At 41.9% G+C, this 18,607-nt stretch overlaps 1 protein-coding gene and 2 non-coding genes across 3 annotated transcripts; 2 read left to right on the top strand and 1 right to left on the bottom strand.

Annotated features, from left to right (window-relative positions):
• Window positions 1–535: 535 nt before the first annotated feature.
• On the bottom strand, window positions 536–18,419 carry LOC135494708 (uncharacterized). Its single transcript, XM_064782932.1, has 10 exons — window positions 18,198–18,419; window positions 6,774–6,816; window positions 5,914–5,988; window positions 4,760–4,855; window positions 4,245–4,361; window positions 3,857–4,054; window positions 3,523–3,626; window positions 3,112–3,211; window positions 2,790–2,869; window positions 536–2,397 (listed from the first exon to the last, which is right to left on the bottom strand). The coding sequence occupies exons 1-10, from the start codon at window positions 18,248–18,250 to the stop codon at window positions 2,109–2,111; spliced, it is 1,155 nt and encodes a 384-aa protein (XP_064639002.1). The 5' UTR covers window positions 18,251–18,419; the 3' UTR covers window positions 536–2,108.
• Trnal-cag (transfer RNA leucine (anticodon CAG)) lies at window positions 9,293–9,376 on the top strand. The gene has a single exon. It is a non-coding gene; the product is annotated as a tRNA-Leu (tRNA).
• Window positions 10,137–10,220, top strand: Trnal-cag (transfer RNA leucine (anticodon CAG)). Its single transcript has one exon. It is a non-coding gene; the product is annotated as a tRNA-Leu (tRNA).
• Window positions 18,420–18,607: the final 188 nt, after the last annotated feature.

The following is an 18,607-nucleotide window of genomic DNA, read 5'->3' as shown; positions in this document are numbered from 1 at the left end:
CACGATTTTTGACACGTACATTCATCGAAGAACCGAGCCATTGATATCAAATATGGGTCATGCATGTGTGAGTGTTCGTGATATCTTCTTTTTTTCAAAATTTTATTGATCAAGTGCACAATGTCGATGACATCCATTGGGATAATGTTTTGCCATTTATGGCAAGCACTGGTTGAGTCTTTCTGAACATGACCTATATAATTTTTGTCCATCCGCGTCAATTAGTTCCTTGTAGCCGTGGGCACCAAAAAGAAAGGTACCGCCACTTCTGGTTGTGGGTATTGCGGTATATAAAACCTATATGAAAACGTGAAGGGCACCAGATTAACATACGTAGGTGAGCAGATATAACTTATTCCGTCAGAATACAATAGGACCAGACATTTTTTCCAGGGGGACATGAAAATGAAGGAGTCTTCGTGAAATATAATCGGGGGGAATTGCTTGAAATGGTAGTTACAGGTTTCTTCCGACCTATAGGCGTCTTGAGGTCGCGTTGGCAAGGAATCATGAAGGAATGGATGAAACGCTAATATACATATCATAAGATGAAATTTATTTCACAGCTTTCGAAACAAAACTACAGTAAAGCCTATATTTAGAACGCTCTGTGATATGTAACATTTAAAGAAGAATATGAAAAGAGAAAAAAAGAGCTATCATCAATGATGACAATGGGTTTGACAGGTGAATTGGAAAGAAAACTATCTCGCTGGCTATTCACTGCCAAGATAGTCCATTTAGGACTACTCATTTACGAGGTAGATGCCCAAGAAGAGGGATGTTTACAGATGGTCTGTTGGGTATCCATCAAGGTCAAACACCTGAATAAAAAAAAAACAATCACAATTTTCATTAACTTATCTGTCTCAGTGAATCTTTAGCGGACACGTCTTTGTAGGCTGATCTATGAATCGAATCTTAACCAACACTGTAGACGTACAGTTACCAAAAAAGTTACACATATGTTGTGCAAGAATATACTTATGTAATATGTACATAATTTGTTGTGCATTACGCTTAAAGTGATATACCCGGTGTAGCAAAAAAACAGGCTATACAAGCAGGGATTAATCCATTTTACAATAATCAGTCACAAACATTTTAATAACAGTACAATATTACAATACAATGTCAACGTAAGCTTTATTATACAACGTACATATAAACAAAACATTGAGATTTTTATGATGTAACACATTGAAATTGACAATTCAAAGATGTGTAGGATATACATGTACATGTATGCACAGGGTAGGGTTCCACTGAATGCATTGTGGCAACGCATGCGTAAGTGCTTTGTTGTTTTACACACGATACTGCACCCAAACAATGCAAAGATCGCATTCGTTGTAACATTCATGCGATATCGCGTCAAATCTACATTCAGTGGAAACCTTCACTCAATAAATTTACTCAAAAGTTCCCTGGATGATTAATATCAAAAATTTTCGAGGAAAATTTGTTGCTCTTTCGACTTCTATTTCAAACAATGTCAAAAAGACGTATGATTGTCGACCGGCCCCGGTTGTTCTAAGCAAGTTACAATTATGTCAATCACTCGCTCGTTTTGCCGCCTCTTCAACTGGAAGTGACCAACCGAAAGAGGCCAAATGTACGCTAGCTTACCAACCTGTGGCAGAGTCAGTACACGGTGGAAGCATCACTTCTAGCAACTGTTACTAATGAAGAGGCGAGGTTATTGCAATAATGTAAGACACGAACTTTGTATTAACATCTTCTCATAGAAACCACCGCATCTGCTGCTCTCGAATGTACGGTATTTGACTTTTTCAATCTACTTTTTTATTAGCTAAAATTTGTATAAAAGGTTCAAAATGTGGAATATTTCACATACATGTACATGTTTTCATTAAAATTGGTACAAAGTTTGATATATGGAATGCATTAAAAATCTATAGGAATGTACTATTAAATAATTTTGGTGAAATTGGTTCATGATGTCGAAGACGAATGACCATTTTATTCGGATAAATTTTTCACTGTGTCTACGGATACAGGAGCAAATTTTGATATACGTTGATACGGCCTTGATCTCAAAGTAACCTTGACCTTAGCATGATAAAATGGCGACCCTTCATCATGAACTACTCCACGGCTTCCACGACAAGTAAACCAGAGGCCATAGCCTCAGGGATGGGCGTCATAGTACTCGAGATAGGGTCAATATAGAGTCCGTTCGCAAAGTCCAGAATGCCCAGCGCGGTTGCCTCTGCAACTGATAGCATTTCTTCGGGGTTCCGGGGATCCGTGACGGCAGAGATGACGATTTTATTGGATGTTGTTGAGCTGCTCGATGATTCATCTTCCCCAGCAAGCGTGGTGATGTCCTCTTCCACTACCTCGTCCACGAGTTTGGCCTTTATTTCAAATACTCTGGAATAAGAATGAGTTCACCTGTAGGATGACCGCAGCCTGGTTCTATTTAAGGTCTGATTCCACGACTTCAGCAAGCCCCCTCACGCAAAAGTGGTAAAACAGTGACGTTTCCCCTAGCTTAGAGCTGATAGGGCTTTTTACATCGAAAACAGGGTACGTCTAGGCAATATAAAAACTACCTTTGCAATCTTGTAAAGTTGTGAAACCATTACCATTTCATCTATTCTCTAAGGCTAAAAGGCAGCACCATATAAAATGGTGTTGCAGTTTTATTCAACTTTCCTTAATATACAAGAAAATACAAATTAGGGGCTGCTTCCCAATTCTATAATCATAAAAACACCTTTTCGTGGGCCAATTCGTTTCTCAGGAAACGTGTTCATGCCTACCTGTGTGTTATTTTGTTTGACTTATGTCTGCCGCCTCTTGGAAAGGAGGGACTCTGAACAGGGCCGCCATTTATGTTATCCTGGAAATAAAGGGTTAATTTCTTTGAAAGTTAACTCAATTGAGGATTCTTTGATGAAACACATCTTCAATGTACTTGCTTTCCATTATGTATTCAAGTCGTCCGTTTTGATGAGCAACATCAGATTATATCCATGGCCACTAGATGGCTGTGCCATGATCACACTCCACACTAGTCAACTCTTGCTTTAGATTGAGTCCTTCCGAGTAGATGGATGGAGAAATTAAAAGCCTTCACTTTACCTCGCCTATTTCCCGTAATGATGTTCTGAGCTTAAAGTGTCCCGCCTTGTCCAGCGACTCAACGGCTATACTGAGACAGTCCTGGAGATCATCTTCTAATCTGAAGGAATAAAAACAGGAGTATGAAACCCCTCCAACTGTAGGGGAATCACAAAAAATTATCAAGTTTCTCCAGCGAAAACTTTCCGAGCCAGAAAACACCTTGATTCATAAGGCTACGAGGTCCATTTTTTAGGAGCACTACGGTACCCATGACTACCTGTCAATATTGGGATGGGAACCATCAGGGTAATACGTATTTTTAAGGTAAACTGATACCTTCATATCCATTGTTAATACACACTTTCGATATTTTTATTTCAGTTAGGGGAAAGGATGTCTTCACTCGCTTCTGCCAACTGCCTGACCTACCGATTGAGCTTATTCTTTGTCGTAGGATCTGGAGGGGGAATGAAAATGAACACTGAAGGTACACTGGCCTTCATACCATCGTTTCGTTCGATTACCCAGTTTATCTGGAGAGAAAACATTTCACGATTAGATTCTACCAAGGTGCTTTAAATACTGTCCTCAATATATATATTATCTGGTCACATTGTATGACCTTTCTTCCTATATACAAAATCAAAGAATCCCATTCCTGCAGATGCACAGGGCAATTCCGATGCAATTCAATAAAGATGCCATACGTTTATGTTTACGTCGAGAGTCGAACCGTCGTTAATGCTAATTCTGATTGGCTGACCTTGTCCGAGTTGTCCACCAGTTGGAGTTCGTCCTCCTCCGATATGGTAATGCCGTCTGTGTTATATTGGCACATGGCTTTCACTCGTATGGGAGCTGATTGTGAGATTTGCCGCTTCTTTACTGGAGCTATCCGGTCAACTCGACTCTTCAGGGCGCTGACTTTGGCGTGCCACTGCCTGAAGATTTCTATCAATTTCTGAAAAAGGCAAGAACACAAGGATATATATGTGATCAGCTAAGCCATCGCAAAAGAAGGCACTTAGGGGTCACAGAAAGATCTTGAGTTATGGACAAGTTTTTTTCTTGTTGATTACCTTTAAAATGATGCAAGGCACTTTTCAGTGTCTCAAAGATCCGATAAAAAAGGTAAGCTTCAGACCACAAACCTGAGCAGACTGTTCTGTAATCGGCTTCTCTTCGCCGTGCTCGTCTTGATAAATACAACCAATCCTTTCATTGGCGTCGTCCGCCCATGTCTCAAGCTCCTTCAAGGCATTGGCGAACTAGGAACGAAAATAGCAATGATAAAGAGTTGACCTAAGGCACCACCATTTTGGCTAGATACCCAAATACCAAAACTGTCATCTAACCCAAGTTTAGATTGACCTTGCCTGGACCAAATCGCGATCAAGGTCAGCGCTGTGTGCCGTGTAACCAGTGTTAATTTCCGGTAAAAGACAGACAATTTCCTTTGGATGACATCTCGAATAACAAATTAGGCATCAAATTATAAGTCGGGACACGCTTCTTATATCAGGAAATTATCGAAAGCTGCTGAAACGCCTTCGCGAACGACTATCACTTTGTTCGATCTCGTGACCAGGGAGTTGAACAATAAGACAGGTGTTCACGCGGGCGTTTCGGGGGCGCTGCGAAAACTCCCTAATATGCCTTTGCTTACCCTTTGGTATTGCTTGACTTGCGAGAAATGGAAGGCGGTACATCGCAACACGTTATTCCCGAAGTCGACATTCACGTCGAAATTCTCTGCGCGCGCCTGGAAGAAATGAAACTAATATTTTATACTGATGGCTTGGGACGGCAAGCATGGCGACATACGATCAGCTCGGGGGCTTGCTGGCAAAAGCCGAGAACTTTTTAATCAGACGCGCAACGCGAGGGAGGAGGGTCAGTGCATAGGCCAATACCATATGTCCCCTCTGGCGTCCACCAACCTACCAACCAACTAACTGTATTCAACCGTCCCATGTTGATGGCTCAGTGTTTGAGTTGTCAGTAAAGGAAGTCGAATTGGGCGGTGAACAGCCGTATGTTGAACCAAATAGTTCAGAAACGAAACATTGAGTTTTTGTATTTGTTGATACATGTAGTTAACTCTAGGAAGCGCAGAAGCCATGGGTCACAACCAAAAACCTGATGGATAACTGCACACAACGGGATAATATCAAACAGGGTCTTGGAGTTTTGTTCAACTCTACCCCAGTTGTTGGTTATACGCCGACACTCAACAATAAGAGCTCTTAAGTCTGGTTAACACTATTAGAAAGTCCTCGTCATTATTAAGTTGCTCTCTTGAGGCAAGGAGAGCACTTCATCGTTCACGTAACCAGTCGAGTGCAGCCGTGATACGAAGGCGTGGAGTGCATTCGGGTACACAGTAATATGAATGATATACGTTTTAGTTTCATCTTTGACGAGGGGCAAATCTCATAAACATTTGATACTGCTACTTTGAACATGTTTTAATAATTTGTCGCGCCGCTTTATTGTGTAGGTGAATTGTGAAGGCCGTTTTGAATGAAGGCATGCTAAAAAGTTGGTGTTGCGTCAGAAAGGGGTACGTCTTGTTATTCTCGGTTAATCTTTTATATCTAACCATGAGAGGTAGTCGCACCAAATGTTCTGGTGTTTGGCAGATATCTGTTGTTTTCTTCCTAACGTCATTCGAGGTCATCGAATGTTACCACATCATCTATCTCAACAACTTGTCAGGTCTGCCAGTCAATGAGTATCAAATATGGTGCCAGGGAGACCCGTGAGAGACTTTTGTTCAAGATACGTGGCACAGGCTGTCAGCCTTCTATCATCACTTACCCTTGATTTGGGTATCTCCTCATTCAGTGCATCGCAAGGCCGTAAGACCCTCCTCTGCGTTTCTATGACCAATTGCTGGGGAGAAAAAACACAAATGATTAGTCAGATTTCCAACTCTTTTTTATCAATTCTACTTGATTGACAATTAACTGCCGTGTCAATCACCCAATATCAAAGTTGAGTCACTCACTCTATGAAGAAAGATACATATACATGTGTATTGATTCGAAAAATCCATGTTGAGGCCAAAAGGTAAATCTACCAGGGCTCCTGCAGTTTTGCCAATACCTAACCTACAGTCATTGCCTATAATGCCAATATAGTGCGTATATACTGCTTCAGTTTACGACAAATCGATTCTTCTTGAATTGACTATAGCATACCTCTCTCACAGACGATTTCATTACTTTGGTGATAACTCGGGCATTATCTAGTAGATCCACATAATAAACCAGCCTGCGATGACAGCTAACCACATTTTCCCGACCCTGATTTATCTCCCCCTCCAGTCAATTGTTATTGATCGAAGCGGCTGTGTTTACCATAGCGTCTCACGATAGGAAGATGGTAAGATCTTGGCGTGGGGTAACAAGGTCCACAAGACCACATGGATAGTGATCCCTTTTAGGGAGAAGGGAGTGAGATGTGGCTTTTTCATTAAACATTGCTCCGAGAAGGACCGTGACTTCTCCAAGGTATCACTAAAAAACCACCTGGCCAACGCCTGATTCCACTGAAACTATGATCAGCGCATGAAACAGCCTGGTTCTCACAGGCGTTGGATTATTACCTTAGTATATTGAGAACCACTGGTTACAAAAAGGTATGCCAGAATGGTAAATTCCGTCTGAGATACTTACTGAACAAAATTGTAGAAACGCTTCGTCTCCCCCAGGGTTGTTCCTGAAACGACAGAAATTATAAGATCTTGTCATTATTTGAGAGAGTCGAAGGCTCCAACCCCGTAGTATTTGGTGAAATAGCCAATACCACCTATTTGGTATCTATTCCTTGACTACATGTAAAAGCAAATGGCATGACACTTGAATTGCAATGTTCATCAACAAAAAACGTTGGTACCTTTACGAGCGTAGATCAAAAGCAGAAATTCTCATAGATACTACCAAGAATAAATAGAGACTCGTCTTTATGAAATTATGATACTACTCCGAGTCGTCATATAAAAAAATGTCTTAATGGTTTGTTAGAAGAAATGTACTGTAAGAAATCAGTCCTCTCTGTCTAGCATATTCAAAGGAATTACACATCGGGTGTCACTTTCACGCGGACCAAGCACCCAGCTCGAGGCAAGACGACCACTTAGAGATTCTCCACACATAACATATCGGTCATCGGGGACTTCATTAACTACGGGAAGCTTATTCGATTACCGTATACCGCAGTTTCGAGAAAAGATGTTTCTACGATGCCGCAGTTGAGTAACTATGGTAAGGCATGGTTCCATTAGTCAAGATTATTTTCTGGCGCTGCGGTCGATGCCGGGGTAAAATCATGCTCGGTTCCAGCGGGTATTTGGTAATTAAACAATAACCACGTGTACAGAGGGTATCTTTTGATGAAAATTCCACTTTCCACCCGCGATAGAACATGTAGGTAATTCAAATCAGCAAATGCCAACTGGAGCCAAAGCGGATAACGCTATTTCTGTAGTTTACCCTATTTCTCGGTGTTCACTACAAAAGGTCGGCAGACTAGCCGTGATATGGCAAAATGTACTAAAAGGATGAAGCAGCTCTCTCGGCTGTGTTTTATCTTTTCCCAAGAAATGAGAAAACCCAGAAACAAATCACCTGGACAACAATCCAGTCTCACATGTTGCGTGGAACTCAATATCATACCAGAAGGATTTTTGAATAATTCACAGTCACAACAAGCTGTAAATAAGTTACATCAACCTGGTGCGCAGAAGCTTTAGACGATATAGACGGAATACAGATTGATGGGGGACATGAATAATCCATATGATTGAATTACTGCAGACATGGTTCGTCCATTTACAAAACAGGGATGGGGTATCGGGCAAATTCATTTATGAGTGCATTATTCCATTTGGTGCATTAAGAGCAAATTTCTGCATGGCTTCTGTAACAAATTGATGTTAACTCACAAAGTATGTTGATGAAAAGAACATTTTCTTTTTGAGATTGCAACCACTCAAAGTGCACTCATTTCATTTCGAAGTACCCTTCTCCGTAGAGCAAACTACATATGTACTTTGTTGATAATAAAGAATTTAATGTTGCATTAGTACTTCTTTTAAGAAGACCACATCACAAACCGGATTGAACATAAAACGTAAAATGTAAGGCAGCAGACTCGCCGGAATCCTCCATACCTGGTCAAGATTGGCCGGCGAGGGGAATACCATTCAACCCTTTCGAAATCCTCTAAAATATTTTCCTTAAGGAAGAACAAGTATTACTGTTCTGTCCAGGAACTAGTTGTAGGCTATATAAACAGCTTGCTACACTCCAAAGTACGATGAACGTTGGCCCTCAGTATCTCAAGCGTGTTTACTTATCATGTGACTTAAGTTTTTCTCTCGCTCACGTCCTCAAGTGACGAATCAGCCCACTGATGAGAACGCGGCACATTCCGCGCAGTGGCAAAGGTGGCTTGCTAATGTTTCAGTTGAAGTTGAAGCGACGAAGATGCTCACTACCTTGAGGTGTTTATCATCAGCCATCGAGAAAAAGGAGAAAATTGCTGTAGCCGTTGTCTTGGTTACCAGTAGATGCTGGTTAGGTCATGCTGACAATATACACAGACGTCTGTGGTGCTAAGATGATACTGTGCAAGGAATGGTATCAAGTGTTGAGTTTATTCCAATGCTGTACTTGTATTTAGTCGGAATGTGAGAGTTTTATTCTAATCAGTTGTTTTTGAGTCACTAGCCATCATCTGATCTGACGCAATGACGGATGAAGACTGGACACCGGTCCCCTTGTCCTAGGATAGAATGTCCATGGACAAAGACTTCTATCATGCCTCTATTGAACCATGATATACCACAATCCGTCCTAATATTATCGTCCCGGACACTTTTCCAGGGGGAAATGTTCACACCCCGACTGTGGAGTCCCTTACTCGAGAACTACCTTACTTGAAGCCATCATATGTACCTCCCAGCTAGGCAGGAAGAGGAGTTGGCTAGCAATAAGTAACTACAAATGTATCAAACAAATTCATTGTTCATTATCTCAGACATAATTTTAAGGTGGACTGTACAGTATATACGCGTTTAAAGCATGGCAAAGAAGCAGATATTATTCGGTCCCTTTTTTACCTTTTCTGCGACCATGATAAGGCCCTGATCTCAATCTCGCTCATAAGGTTTTGTAGGCCCTCCATTCTCCATGTCAGGATGGCCGAGTGGTCTAAGGCGCTGCGTTCAGGTCGCAGTCCGGTTCTCCGGGCGTGGGTTCGAATCCCACTTCTGACAGTTATTTTGTACTGTGCTGTCAACAATACTTTTTGGTGGTGGTGGTGATGATAATATTGTGCTTACAATGTAGTTATTGTTTCAGAAGAAAATTATTTTTTTTTTAAATCTACCACAATCGTTGATCAATTTAGTGTCCAATATTTTCCTGTTACCTTGATCGGTTAACAATGTCACCTGTTCAGCCGAATGAAAGTCAACCCAGTGCATCATTTGAGGTTGTCTGATACCTCAGGGACCCCACTCATGTGGTTTTGTGCATGTAAGCCATGAAGCCATTTTGAGAGAGAAGTCGTTAATTATGCCACTTCACTTGGTAAAAAATTGCCAGTGCCTTTTACCTTTGCCAGTCCAAAACCTCCACCCTGAGCCATGGCTGAATACTGGAAGGCGTTGCGAGTGCGACCTTAAAGCCGAGTTTGCCAAGATCAATAACAGACACAACTTTCCCAACCAGGTAAATGTCATCATGTCGCCTTTATCAGAAAATAATGTCACACACAACGCGACAACTACGGATTCGGTTTCCTTGGTTACGGTGTTGAACCTAATATCTAATGATCAGGTTGTGTTGGATTGGTACACGAAGAATGTTCATTATCTCAGATATAATTTCAAGGTGGACTGTACAATAAATACGCGTTTAAAGCATGGCAAAGAAGCAGATATTATTCGGTCCCTTTTTTACCTTTTCTGCGACCATGATAAGGCCCTGATCTCAATCTCGCTCATAAGGTTTTCTAGGCCCTCCAGCCTTCATGTCAGGATGGCCGAGTGGTCTAAGGCGCTGCGTTCAGGTCGCAGTCCGGTTCTCCGGGCGTGGGTTCGAATCCCACTTCTGACATTTCTTTTGTACTGTGCTGTCAACAATACTTTTTGGTGGTGGTGGTGGTGATGATAATACTGTACTTACAATGTAGTTATTGTTTCAGAAGAAAAATGATTTTTTAAAAAAATCTACCATAATCGTTTATCAATTCAGTGTGCAATATTTTCCGCTTATCTTGATCGGTTAACAATGTCACCTGTTCAGCCAAATCAAAGTCAACCCAGTGCATCATTTAAGGTTGTCTGATACCTCAGGAACCCCACTCATGTGGTTTTGTGCATGTATGTCATGAAGCCATTTTGAGAGAGAAGGCGTTAATTATGACACTTCACTACTAAATACGACATCACTTAATCAGTGTCTTCCTACACGCTGATATTCACGGTTGACTTCTGTGGCTTTCCGAATGCTACATGGTCACCATAGTAACAACAAGCTCTGACATGCGCACTCTCTTGATCAGCGAGTCTTATCCCGGAGGAACTCTCAGCACCTATAATTACCACAGGAATAACCCTTAATGGTCTTCAACGCAAATGATTGAATTAATTGGAAGTGGTGTGTCCAGAATGGCGATATTCATTTTTTAATTATTCTGCACGGGCAGTTTCCATGGTTTCTTGGAGAGAAGACAAGAGCTGAGTAAAATTCCGATGCCAGGTCAACAGAAACAGATCTTTTTACCTCCTTTGAATGAGAGATGAAGCAGTGCTGCCACCTGTAGGCACCGTGGTCAAACGCCATTAAGCTTCTCTATCGGGCATAGCTGAGACAAGTAGCACTCCGTGACTGTTAACTAGCTTGTCCAACATCGCAATATAAAGCTATTTCGGGAGGCGTGATGGTGATACTGACTGTCTTATCAAGGCTTATCAGGGCAAATATTAATAACATCGACCCCCATAAAACAGCTTTGATGGGGTCGGTTGGCTTAAATTGGCAAGGGCAAATACACGTCGACTTCAAATTGACCAGGGAATAGCGGTAATGATGTGCCAACAACTATAAAACTCTGAGTAACATGTTGATCCAAGTACTGCAAACGTATTTTATGTTTTTGTTGAAAAGTTTAAAGATGATTGAGCTCAAAATAGTTTCCTTTGTGATATTTGATGCTGATGAACGAGATTTGAACCGAATGTAATACCATTATATACGCAGTGTTGGTAGCTACAAGAACAAAATAGACCAGATTCTTCCCAATAAAATTATCTGAGAGACTCTGATTAGACCAAATCACATTGAAGTTATTTCCTGTTGTTATGATTCGTGTGACAAACATCAAATGAGTTATTTGCGGCAGATAGCATAGATATCACAAATGATGCACTATTGCCAGCCATATTCGCTCGTAAGGGTAATAACCATTTTGACCACCTTGTGTTTATTAGAATCGATGCAAAACCTTGGTAGTCAAGATGAATTATTTCTTTAGGTTAACGTGGAAATGCAGCTTAAGTATTCGCACTGGGAGAGAAGTGCTCTCAGACGCCGCACAGTTCTCGAACCACGGGGAGCAATCGATTATGGTGATCAATTGCTTAATCTGCCTTTTACTCGATCCGTCGCCAATCCTCCACATAATCCACAGCTCGTCAATGTCGAAACCACAACCTGTCGCATCTAACTTAAGTGGACCAACCTTAAAACAGATTCCTGCATAGGAGGTTACAACCGCAGACTGAGAGTCCGAGCTGCAGCGATATCAGAGTGTTGTGTGTCAAGATCCATAAATTGTCACCACAGACTTGAATTAACGTAAGAATTTAGGGCTGGGTTGTGATAAACCATAGGACTACCACGTTATCATCGACAACACTGGTGCTCACAGAAAGGACACTTCAACGCTACAGACTTATATATTTAAGGGAGCATCTTGGAAACGGATAAATAGCTAGAAGAATGGCCATTTTGACAACTGTGACAAAAGTAGATATAGGCCCTCGAAACGAGCTAAATTATCTCCAACAGTTCTCTGAATTTGTTGAGGGATACATCATACCAGTTTTCATGTTATTAGGCGTCCTCGGAAACATGCTATCACTCGTGGTCTTCATCCGGACGCGACGCCGAGCGGACGCCCCGGTGCAGTACCTCGGCCTCCTATCCGTGTCGGACTCCGGGGTCATTCTCACTCTCGGGCTCCATCACTGGTTGTTCTACGGGTTAGCGTACGTCACCGGTGGGACCATGGCCGTTAACTACATAACAGCATCAAGTCTAACATGTACTTTAGGTGCTTTTGCCGTCCATGCTTCAGAAGTCACGTCGGCATGGATGATTACTGCCTTCTCATTTGAAAGGGTGTACGTCGTTTGGCATCCCCTCAAACGGGCGAATATCACTTCACGAAAAAGGGCGATTTTGATCGCGGTGTTATGTTTCATAGTATATGGCTTATGCGTCCACAGACTGTGGCTGTGGAAAGTTCAGAAATTCGGCAATGTTTATGGTTGTTACTATACGTCTAACGCCTTCTGGTTGTGGCAGTTCGACACCCTGATTCACAATTATCTCCCGTGCTTCGGGATCACCATAGCGAATGTTCTCATCTTGGTCGGGGTCCGACGGGCACAGACCACAGTCAAGACACCAAACTCAACGAAAGCAGCCCAGGACCGTAAAATTCTCATATCTCTCATGTTAGTATCGACCTTCTACGTTATTTTCATGCTACCCGCGTCTATTACTTTTGCCTACTTCAATTATATATTAGAGTGGGAAAACAACGATACAAAATATTTATCCTTCATTAATAATATTGTTACTTTCTTCGACCAGTTCAGCATGTTAAATTTCTGTTTTAACTTTGTGATTTATGGCTGCACCTTGCCTTTCTATCGACAAGAAGTCAAGAAAATGTTCACGATGTGCTGCACCTCACAGAAGTGACGTTTTGGCCAGCTCAGTGCACCGTGCCCATACGGATTTACGCCAATATGGATGGTACCCGTACGGATACCTCATGAACCACAGGCAGGAGCAGTCTGGTTAAATTGGGCATTTTTGGGTGACTATATGTAATATGCACAGTAACGGCACTGGGTCACGTTTGATTCACCACTAAATGTATTCCTCGCACCAGCGTGACTAGTTCTGACGTACTGTAACACGGTGAGACCCCCACTGGCTACTTCGGGTAACTCTACCTTGCCTATCTAACTTCTGCCTAATAGAATCCCTTTAAAAGTAGTTTATACATCATCTATCAATTCATTTGTTTCTTTACATCGTATTTAATTGAGAGTGTTATTCGTTAATCGGTCGTCGCTGCGACATAAGATGAATATCACCCGATTTGAAGTAATCTGTCCAAAGTCAAGCGATCGTTAATAAGAACGTCGCTGCGGTAAAAAATGTCGGTGTCTGCGGTGCAAAGGTATCCCTAGAGTAACGCATACCATATACTAAAGACATAGAGGACGACATGTATTTCCGATAAATGAGTGCCAGGCACGGAATGTCAATCTTATAACAATTGGCTCAATACGACTAGTGTCAAAACATCATTAGGCCAGTCGCCATCGCTACTACATGTACATAATACCCCACGTCGATGAAGACATAATTGATGGTATTGATCAGAAAACACCAAACAACCCCGGAACCCATTAATCGGGTAAATGATCCATTTGTTGGGAGTAATGCGCCGGCAGTCTCTCCATCTTCGTACTGATGCCGGTATGGACATGATAGATGTCCGTGATCGAGCGTACGAGAAGGATATTAGTAAAACTGCCGTCTATCATGGTTCGATTTCCCCATAGATAACACTGGGCGATATTGATCCAGCTTTGTCCCGGGATTATTGGTTGTAGACTTATGAGGCTTTTATTCAAATAGCTTTTATCTCATGATTTGGCCTGGCTATAGTCGCTGGCAGAAGTAAATGTCTATGTCCTCTTGCGCAGTAGTGCGAAAATTACTACTACGATTTCTTAAAAGCTTCATTGTTCTTTTAAGTTTTCAGACCCAGCACAATTTTCAGGCCGAAGAAGTTGAAGGTCTGTTTATCAAGCAAAAGAGCAAAATGACGTCATTGATGAAGGAGCAATGTTCTTAGTAGTTCGACATTTACTTCTGACGGCTACTATAGGTAAATAATAACACACGCACTCATAGTAGAAATGGAATATGGGCGGTGCAGGGTGACAAGGCCCGAGGCTTGGTAGGGAGATAGCTAAGGCGGGTAAAACAGTCAGCCACATCATAGGAATAATCCACATTGATAAAAAAATGAATAAGTGACACAAAACCGGGATACAAAAGTGCTGTAGCTTCGGGTTAACATATGAATAAATGATGACATGTACTTTCGCCAGGCGCAGGATGACACGTTATCGAAACTCGAGATCTGTCTTTGCAATAGCCAATAGACAACATCCAAGTTGTCAATGTCCCAATGAGAGGCAACCTACCATTTGCTGCGGAGCAAAAGTACGCTAGAAGTATCACTAAGCAACCGTTACCAATGGCGAAGCTAGGAGGTCGAGATTACCAAGTAACCAAGTTGGAAAAGTTCACTGAACCACAAAGTCATGGATGTAGATGCTCTACATCTGTGACAAAGGGCTTTATCAAGAATATCAAATTATCACTCATCTGTCATTTTGCCGCAGGTGGTTTTGCGATTTCATCTTAATGTTATTTACCATTAATCTCTCATCAAAGTGAAATTTGTTCTTTTCTGCAGTGCTGGCGGCAAGGCATTTTACGATTTAATAACCTGGTCGCTGGCTAACGAGTTAATATCGTGGTGGCTGGCAACATGTGGCAGTTATAAAAATTGATATGGCAAAGTACAAGGTCGGTCGTGCATGATACTTGCTTGGCTGGAGTCATGGCCAGAAGAAAGCTTCCCTACGACGATACCATTGTACATGTGGGGCGCAAGGTTCTGGCTGGTACGACGCTTGGCTACGGTGATATGGTATGCACAACTATGGACAGCTCAGACACTTGCTACAGTATCAGGCATCCTTTTATATCGTCTTTTGATTCAATTCCATATCACAGCATTGCCTGCAGGGTTTGGTCGAAACACGATTGGTGATAATGTGAGTACAGACTGAAGCATTCACGCGGAGAGAGATCTTTGCTACGTAGTATGACGTGACGAATTTGCCTCGGGCCAGGGATGTGGAGCTTTTATTGCTGGTAGATGATACTCATGTGAAAGTACCAGCTTGCATGGCCATGGCGATTTTAGCGGAATCTGAGATCGCTGTTCTCGCTAAATCACCATGGCCAGCTTGAATGAGGTCAGAAATGACCTTCGTAATCAAACCTTTATTCTCGAACTTCCAAAATAACAGTACTTAGCTTACTTATCTACATGTAACCATTCATAATGCACAGGGATTAACAGCAGAGGCGTGAACCATTGCCTTTTGTCCCCAACATCGCAGTTAAAAGAATTTAGGCCAAGCCCAGTCAGTACACGGTCGTTTGTCTGTGAACAAAGCCCGCTCACACCTCGGCCGAAATAACCATTTAATCGCTCTATTGTCTTATCAAACAACTTTCAGGGAAATCTTGAATTCATCGACCCCACGAAACAGCTTCATGGCGGTCGATATGTCTAAACGGTCAATGGCGAATGAACATAATGAACCAGATACCAGTGTAGGGTGATGTATGCTTCAATAGTAACCCTGTTGTGTTTCAAGGCGTACAACTAACGTCATAGACCACCCGTTTTCCGTCAAGTATCAATCTCAATAGATTGACTGACATTGATAAATTCAATTACCAACTCCGATAATCAAATTTACGTAGATTCACACCGATTGGGCGACGACTTTCATTAACGACAGCTGCGTTGTTCTCGGAAAGCCTTGGGCAAATTGGTTCGTCACCATTCGTTTCAACGTAAACTTTATCAAAATTTAAACAAGCAATAATGTAAGTTTAGAATGAATGTTCTGACAAAAGGATGGCAGTTGCTAGATCAACAGTGAGCTGCTGGCTGACATTTTCTCCCCGAAACATTTTAGAACGACCATGGCTCTTTCTTTTTAGGAAGATTTCGTAAGACTTACGAAGACGAGAAACGAACGCGAAGTATGAAGTATCGAAAGATTCTACTTTATCGACGAGTTAAAAAAATATCTCCGCAATTCTTCCTTCAAGCAAGAATTTGATAAAGAATAATCTTTAATAATTCTTGGTACAACTAAGCTAGCTAATGCAATTTAGACGTAGTCATTCCCTCCACTGCGAGTTTTACTATCATAATGATTACAACTCTTTTTCATGAGATATGTACAGCTGAAAACGAACAAAATTATTTTTTCTGATAAGTGCGTGGTTGATTCGGAATAATCTAGATATGCAGGTGAAGCGACAGTTATCTACACGCACAATGAATGACAATATTCCACTAGTGAACTTGATTATGTCGTTGCCAAGGACACCAGATGAAGCAATATGTAGACATGCAGCTTGGCAAGCATCACAGCTACGTTTGTGCAATCTGGTTACCAGACAACGGTCTACAATGACGAAGAGATAGGAAGTTGACATATTCCACAGTGATTTCCCTGCCATGGCCGTCATCGGATTCACCCAGTTTGCGGTATCGTCATCTCGAGGGACAGGTGGTATAATGCGCGGAATTGTGTGCAGAGTTGCTCTGGAGATTTTGTTGCATTAATCGTAATATCAAACGCATTGCACCCTGAAAAGTGCATACCTAAATTTATCTGGAGAAATACGATATTCGAAGCATTACCATGGCGATGTCTGAGAATTCTACTCGTACATGTACGTGGTAACCCCGTGCATTTATAGCTACACTGTCATCAGGAATACTCTTTGTGCAGTGCTCCTCTGGTATCGTTTTTTTCTTCAAATGTCAAAGCCCCGTCATTGGATTCGGCTTGTTTGTGATAAACCGATAATAGACAACATTGTCGTTTCTTGGGCAAAGATAGTATCATTAGGTATATCTCATTGTATTGTGTTTCTCTGGTAACGCGATCATGGTTTCCTGGTCCAAGTATTATCATAATCTTTGGAAATCGACTAAACTCCATTTCATGAGAAAATGGCATTTCTGGTGATTTTGGTGCAATTGAACAAAATGATACATTTCATCTCCTATCTAAAACATCGAAATCCAAAGTACCCAGCCATTTGAAGGTCACCTCAAAACCGTCAACTGTCAAAATGGCTGTAAGTCTAAAGCTCCACATAGGCCTGAGAACCATCATCAAACGGCTTAGGCTTTTTAAGGGCCATCGGTGTCGAAATGGCTCTAATGCGGCACATTTTTTAAAGTCCTTCAATTGGCTATCAGGTATTTACGAGATATACTGATATATCCCATTGATTTTTAAGTGCCTCGGTTTGAAAGGACAGGTACGAGGTCAAGGAAAGCTGAAGGACCACTTGCGGCCGAGGCGAGCGAACTGGCACCAGAAGTGTTGAATACGCCTCAACTTAGTTCTTTAGTAAGACCTTTTTAAACAAGAGAAAAGTTCGATCATTTTGTTCACTGTAGCCTGGTTATTGGCCAGCCTTTTAAAAAGTCGAACTCCACTACAGCGGCTACCGTCGTGGTTTTACCGCTTTCACAAGTATTGTGGCCCTTTGTAGCCCATAGCTTACATCGAAGAAAAACCAACGCCTCAAAAGCCGTCATTCCGCTACATATATGTTGCCCCCGAACTCGTAGTTAAAGGAATTCAGACCTGGCCCAAGCAAAGCCTGCTCGCACATCGGCCTAAATTCTAATTATTCCACTGTATCATCCTGACCAAAGGGTGATCATGGCAAATCTTGATAACATCAACCGCAACGAACAGATTTCATGGCGGTCGAAAGACTTAAACCAGCAAGAGCAAGGTTTAACCCAAAAAAACAACACTTTTGACTCAGTTATGTCGGGCGATCGGGAGAGGAAGAATGGAACGAAAGGATGGCATCGTCGCATGGAGAATTTATGTTCGTTAAGAAACAACGAAATAAATACACGAATAAATAACTCACCTTCCACCTCCCGGTCCATTCATCATCACCTTTCTCGTCAACGGATTAAGCATGATAATCCTAATCTCACATTTGAATAAAATCCGCGCGAAAAAATCCCGGGAAAATGCTCGATGGCTGAGATAGAGAATGCAAGGCCAGACTGCAGTGTCTGCTGGAGGAGGAGTCGTCTGACGTAGCGGGTTTCGAGCTCTCGAGGTTTCCAAGGTGGTGCGCTTGGGTAGCAACCGCATACTTCTCGCCAACTGCGAGGATAATGAACTAAAACGCGAAGATTCTATATCGAGTCGTCGGAATCTTATGACAATTAAAAACGCAACTCGACGGAAGATGAAGTTTAAGGTGGAGGGTGTCAGCTGAAAATATTACAAGGCAAGCATCTGATTCAAGGAAAAAGGCGAAGTAAATCC

The sequence above is a fragment of the Lineus longissimus genome, chromosome 10 (assembly GCF_910592395.1).
Source record: "Lineus longissimus chromosome 10, tnLinLong1.2, whole genome shotgun sequence".
Taxonomy (NCBI): domain Eukaryota; kingdom Metazoa; phylum Nemertea; class Pilidiophora; order Heteronemertea; family Lineidae; genus Lineus; species Lineus longissimus.
This window is presented reverse-complemented; position numbering and strand designations above follow the sequence as displayed.